At 52.9% G+C, this 5,943-nt stretch overlaps 1 protein-coding gene across 12 annotated transcripts in view; it reads right to left on the reverse strand.

The window, feature by feature from the left end:
* Positions 1–5,943, reverse strand: part of HSF2BP (heat shock transcription factor 2 binding protein) — an 85,008-nt gene that overhangs the window by 78,497 nt on the left and 568 nt on the right. For 5 of the 12 annotated variants that reach the window (XM_067035201.1, XM_059064810.2, XM_067035207.1 and 2 more), the window contains exons 2-3: positions 5,336–5,593; positions 4,348–4,498 (exon numbers count right to left, since the gene is read on the reverse strand). The exons of 1 other annotated variant lie outside the window; for it this stretch is intronic. In XM_067035201.1, the coding sequence (XP_066891302.1) occupies positions 4,348–4,498; positions 5,336–5,371 (187 nt within the window). In that variant the 5' untranslated portion in view covers positions 5,372–5,593. Of the gene's footprint in view, positions 1–4,347; positions 4,499–5,335; positions 5,594–5,622; positions 5,730–5,943 lie in introns of those variants that run through there. 6 more of the 12 variants (XM_067035203.1, XM_067035209.1, XM_067035205.1 and 3 more) reach the window with 4 other exon arrangements.

Consider the following 5,943-nt stretch of genomic DNA (forward strand, 5'->3'; position numbering starts at 1 on the left):
TTAAACTGCTCACATTTACTGACATGTGCTATACCCCAATCTCTGCCCCACACATCAGGCAAAAAAATTAGCTTATTAACCCGCAACCAATCCTGCGCACTCCCACTTGTGACTCTCATACACGCCTTACCCTCGCCTAAGACATCTTCCCACCTCCCTTCTAGTAAGTCATGCCTCTGCCCTCAGTGTTCTTCTATCCCCCAAAGATTCTCAGGCAACACCCTTGTAGGATCATTCCAAACGCCACCACCTACTGTGCAGTTTCCCAAAGGAAACCAAGTTACCGTGCTAGAGACAGAATTAAGTCCCAGTCACGACCTGACGCCCATCACACCGTCCTAAGTCCTCTGGTTGGCTACAGCCTGAGCCCATCCAAAGATCCACACCGATTCTCCTAAAGAAACTTGCCCTAAAGTCAGGTGTGTGGCTTCCCTCTCCTTCCTCCCTACCTGCATCCACTCCTACATTGCCCTTTCTCATTGCTTAAGACAGGAGGCACACCGCAACTGGGTGGCATACTGGTCAAAGCCAAGAACTGTCCCGGACCACAGGCCAGTGAGAGGGTGGATGAACCCACATGTCAAACAGCTCTTGCTGCCACCGTCTGCTATCCTTGGATTGACTCTAAGGGACCCATTCTCAAAGTGATGGCTCATGTGATCCCTCTGGGAAGACAGGCCCTCGGGAAGGCCAAGCAAGGGCCATCAGACCTAGTCCTCACAAAAAGATAGGGGCGGGGGGGTGATTTTTGTTTTCTTTCATGTCACCTGAGTGATAAGAATTCAAGAGCCAAGGAATTCTCTGGCGGTCCAGTGGTTAGGACTCCACACTTTCACTGTCAAGGGCCTAGGTTCGATCCCTGGTCTGGGAACTAAGATCCCACAAGCTGCGCAGTGCAGCCAAAAAAAAGAAAAAAGAAAAAAAGAATTCAAGAGCCAAAATTAAGTGAAAGATGCCTCTTAGGAGGCCATCTCCTAAGCCAGGCCTCAGACCGGAGAGCAGAAGTTTTCCAGGGCCAGCTCGCGTTCAAGGCTCACAGTGAAGCCTACCACAAGCACTCCGGTCCACTTCGACCCTCCCTTGCTATACACCCAGTGACCTGTAGCACACATGAGCCTCATGAGATACGACTCCAATTTTTAAAAAAGAGCATGCAGGAACGGGAGGCTGGGTGGTCCCTCAGGACCAAATACTCAGCCAGGCACAGAGAATATAACGGGAGACCCTGCCCTTCCACCAATTTACACTGTAAGATGGGACTAAAACCATTCTGTCTGAAGGAAAAGTACAGGATGCTATGACAACATCCAACAGGAAGACAAATCCTGTCTAGGCAGTCGGATAAGGAAATGAGTCTGGGCCAGAGGCTAAGTCCAAGAAGACAAATCCTTTCAAGCCATGGTACAGTTTTCAGGTTTGGGGTGGTAGGGGGTTTGGGTCGGGGTTTCGTTTGTTTTTTGGTCTTTATCCTAAGAGCAAAGAGAAGCCACTGAAAACTGACTCAAGCAGGGGAATGACATAATCAGACTGAACTGTTAAAAATTACTCAGGCTACAGTATACAAAGTGGACTGGCGAGTGGCAATGAGGAACAGAGACTCAGGCAAAGTGACAGGGACCTGGACTCGGTGGAGGCAGTGGCGATGGGGGTGGCTGATGAATTCTGGATGCATCCATGAGGGGAAACGTATAGGATATCCGGGGAGACAGGGCGGGGCTGGAAGGGGAGAGAACAGTGAGAGGAGAGGTGGGCAACAAGGAGGATCCCAGGTCTCTGTCTGGATGGTGGTGCCCTGGGGAGGCTGGGAAAGCCTGGTGTCCAGTGGGGTAGGGGCAGGAAAGCATGAGTCAGATGTGAGAAAGTAAAATTAGCCTGCTCTGAGAAAGTGAAAATCTGTCCTGCAATTTGCTAGGCTGGGATAAGAGACACAGAAAGCTGGCTGCCAAGTTAACAGGAAACAACATTTCTCCCAAGGACACACTGCAAGAGTAAAGTGTCATGATGAACCCTTCTTTCAGTGGCTACTGATTTCTTGTTCAGAGAAAGTTTACTCTTTAAAATCCTAGACTATCAGAAATGGTGCTGATTGGAATCATTCTGGTAAAGGAGGAGGAAACATCCACTCTCGCCTGCAGGGTCGCAGTCACTGAGACACAGAGCAGAGCCTTGATAGCCAGCTAGCTGCAGGGCTTCAAATAAAGGATTTCTAGACCTGATGTGCCACCATCTACCTAAATTTTGTAGTTTTCAAAGAAGCAGGACCTGGGGCCACTGCAGTGAGACCTGATGCTGACCCCTTCACACACAGACCTACTCTGCTTGGAGCCCATGAAATCACAGCTCCATCTGCACACTTCATCTAAACTCAGCCCTGCCTCAACTGCTACAGCAGCTCTGTCCTTTCCTTTGTTGGCAAGATGCCCACAGTCCCTCTGGTGTGTGGTCTCCCTCACTGCAACCAGCCAATAATCTGCCCTTGTCAGAATACTGGTCCTTCCTGATGGCTGCAGGAGGGTAACACTAAGATAAACACTTAGGATTTGAAATGAATGTGAAACAAGCAAGAAGAAATGCCAAGTAGGAGTTAGATTCAGGGCCCTGAGCCTGGAGAAGAAGTCAGGCTAGAGAAAAACTTGAGACACTGGCATCAAGATGGCAACTAAAGCTATGTGTGTGCAGAGATTGCCCACGGAGAGGCCACAGAGTGAGGAGAGAAGGGGGCCTAGGCCTGAGCCCCAAGCACCTCCACGAGCTGAAAGGCTGCTGCGAAGAAGGCTGACTCAGCAAAGCAGACAGAGAAGATCAATGGAAAAGAGGCGATGGGGCGGCTGGAGAAGACCAAGGACTGTGAGGCAAGATCTCCTAAAGCCTAACACTGATCCAGTCGCCATGGATTCATTCGTGGGCCTCGTTTCTGTAACCACCAGCCTGATTCTGACAGAGGACTAACCGCCAAAAATTGACTTGCGCTCACCAACTCATGAGAAGACCCTGATGTATTCTTCAGAATGCCAGCTTATTGATTTTCAGTGAGAAATACTCAGCTGCTGGTCAGCACTTTCCTTCCCTAGATGAGCATGAGATCAGGACTAAGAAAATTAAGAAGACGAGGACCTGGAGCTACGGTAAGCAGTGACAGAGAGCATGTCTGGCAGCGTCCCAGCGGGCAACCAGGGAACCCTGGTGTGGACTTTATGGAAAGGACCACTTACAGAGGGGAGAGCAGGGGTCAGAGCCCCAAAAGGGATGGTAAGGCTCCCAGGGGCTAGCGGCAGCCCTCCAGCTGAAAGAATGAGGGGGGAAACAGTGCTCCTGGAGCCCAGCGAGAGCTGGGAGTGACTCCTGGGTGCGAGTCGTAGCTGTGGAGGGAGCAGGAGGGCGTACCCCAAACTCCTCCTGCCTGCTGATGCCTCCTATGGTGAGCACCGCTGTGAGCAGCACGGAGGCAAGGGGCACGCGGCCTGCAGGAGCCCCCACCTCCCAGAGCGCTCCACAGGGCCCAGAGCCATCTGAGGGTTCCAAAGAGAGAACAAACAGGCAGGAGCCATGGCAACCATAAGCATTCTCCCCTCTAACTGGATATGGCTGCCCCCTCGACCAGATACTTTTCCACAAACCAGAAACTTGTACTGTTGAGTCCAGATACCTTCTTGCCTGGACTAGCGCTGAAGACATGACCCGGGCCTCCTAGATACAGCTCTTCTAGAGGCTAACCAGTGATGGCAAACAATAAAACACAACGGTAAGTTAGCCTTAACCACTGAAGGCTGATTTGATGGTAACTCGGCCTCAATCAGGCAAGTATTGAATCAATCCGAAACAGCTCCAAGAACTTCAGTAGGGCTCCTAGACTGATACCTGACACAATGGCTAAGCTCAAATCTCAGAATCTGAATGGACAAGTCCTAGCAACTTAAATCAGTGCTAAAACTGACCCGTCCCTCCATCGAGAGAAGTATCTCTATAGACACATCTGCCCCCTGCAAGGTTGCTGCATGGCAAGATCCTTCAGTTACACAAAAAAGACTTAATTTTTGTAAGAAAGCTTTTAAATGATAAAGCATACAATTCTTGCGCCAAAGATGAAAGGGGGAGAAAGGAGAGCTGGTAGCAGATACTCGGAAAGTTGGCAGCCCTTTCCTCCAACACAAATTTGCACACATCCAAGTTGCTCATCGTGGGCACCTCCCTCCCTTGTGCCTTATCAGACTCTCCCAAACGTAATTACAAAGACTGTTAACAGTACCTTAAAGTTTACTTATAGTCACTTCACAGCTACGGAAGGCAAACCTGCGGAAACAGACTGCTGTCACCATCAGACACTGCTAAAAATGAAGTAACACTCACTTTTTTCTACAATCTTTAATTTCTGGAAGCTTTCCAGCACTTCCCCGTTTAGTATTCTGGGTAAGAAGTCCCGTATTTGCATCACTTCAGTTGTCAGTCGTTCCAGGTCCTTCTTTCTGACTTTAACAAATTCTTCTTTAGTTCCCATAGGCTAAAAGAACAAGCACACCTTAAGATTACTTACTACACTTGTCCTCAGATGACAAAAACCAGAAGCCCAAGTGAGCTTGCCTCCTTCTCTGTAACACCTCCTGGGTTCACAACTGTTTCAAAAGCACGTCTTCACCTAACGTGCCCTCCACTATGTACAGTACAGCTAGAGCAGTGAAGCCCCAGCCTTCAAATGGCGAGCCAGTTTTTCCAAGCGCAAACAAGGCCCTACTGCTGAAAGCCCAGGGAAACGCCAGCAACTTTTTCTTAACGCTCCGCCAGCACCACGCTAATCACAAGGAAAATGAATTTGACTGGATTCCTACTGGGTGCGCCAAGCCCCTTGGCGGCCAGCGCGCTTCGTGTTCACCACAGCCCCCAAGGCTGTCCCGCTGGGAAATGGGGGCACAAGCAGGCTAGGTGACTCTCAGGAACCCCAGGACCAGGGGACGCCAGCAGGATCTGAACCCGGATGCGGCTCCAAAGTCCATCCCCCCGCTCGGGCACCACCACGTACTGCGGCTGTGACGGCCTGGCAACCGTGAGGTCGAACAAGCCCGACCCGGCGACAGGGCCTCTCGGACGCGGACGCAAGAGGCACAGGAGCACGCCCACCGCCCACTGCTCAGCCTCCCAGACCCGCACGCGCGGTTTCCGGGGCTGGGGTCGCCGCGCCCCATCCCCGGCCCAGGCCATGCTGTCCCCAGACGACACCCAGGGCCCTCCCAGGCACACTGGGCAAGGCCCAGGCGGGCTGCGGTGCAGCTCAGTGCGGGGGAGCGGAGGGCGCCACAGCCCGGGCCCGTGGGCGGCGAACGGCCCGGCCGCCCACACTGACCCGGCAGATCTCCTCAACGCCGCCCGCCTCCCCCATGGCCGCCGCAGCCTCGGCTCCGTGCGCCTGCGCGGCGGCGCGCCCTCTGACCCTCACGCCAGAAAGCGCGGGAACGCGTCCACGACGAGAGTCAGGCACGCAGAGCCGCGACGCTGAGGCCTCGCAGAGTTTGGGCAGCCTTCTCGGCGGGAAGCCCAGGGGTTCGGTCGGCAAAATCCCGCGTTGGCTCTTCTGGCTTAGCCGGGATTGTAAATTTGTTAACTGCAAAGTAGAAGGACAGTGAGACCCACGTGTAAGTGTCCTGTGAAATAAATCGAATCAGGCCTCTCCTGTTTGGCGGGGGATGTCAGACCAGTGGGCGATGCGTTCAAGGGAACCAGCGGCCGGCGGCCCGGCACCCGCGCTCAGCCCAAGCTCCATGAGCAAAGGCCGAGGCTTTCCGACCACAGGCTGCTCGCGAGGTCTGCCTCGGTAGGGGGCCTTCGTGCAGCCGGCTGCTACGTAAATGAGACGACCACCATGAACTGGGAGACATCACCCAGTCCATTGCCCTGCCCCTACACGCCCACAGAGTTCGCAAAACAAGGTACAGCCTGTGCGTTCAAAGGTAC

This window comes from Kogia breviceps, chromosome 5, assembly GCF_026419965.1.
Source record: "Kogia breviceps isolate mKogBre1 chromosome 5, mKogBre1 haplotype 1, whole genome shotgun sequence".
NCBI lineage: Eukaryota > Metazoa > Chordata > Mammalia > Artiodactyla > Physeteridae > Kogia > Kogia breviceps.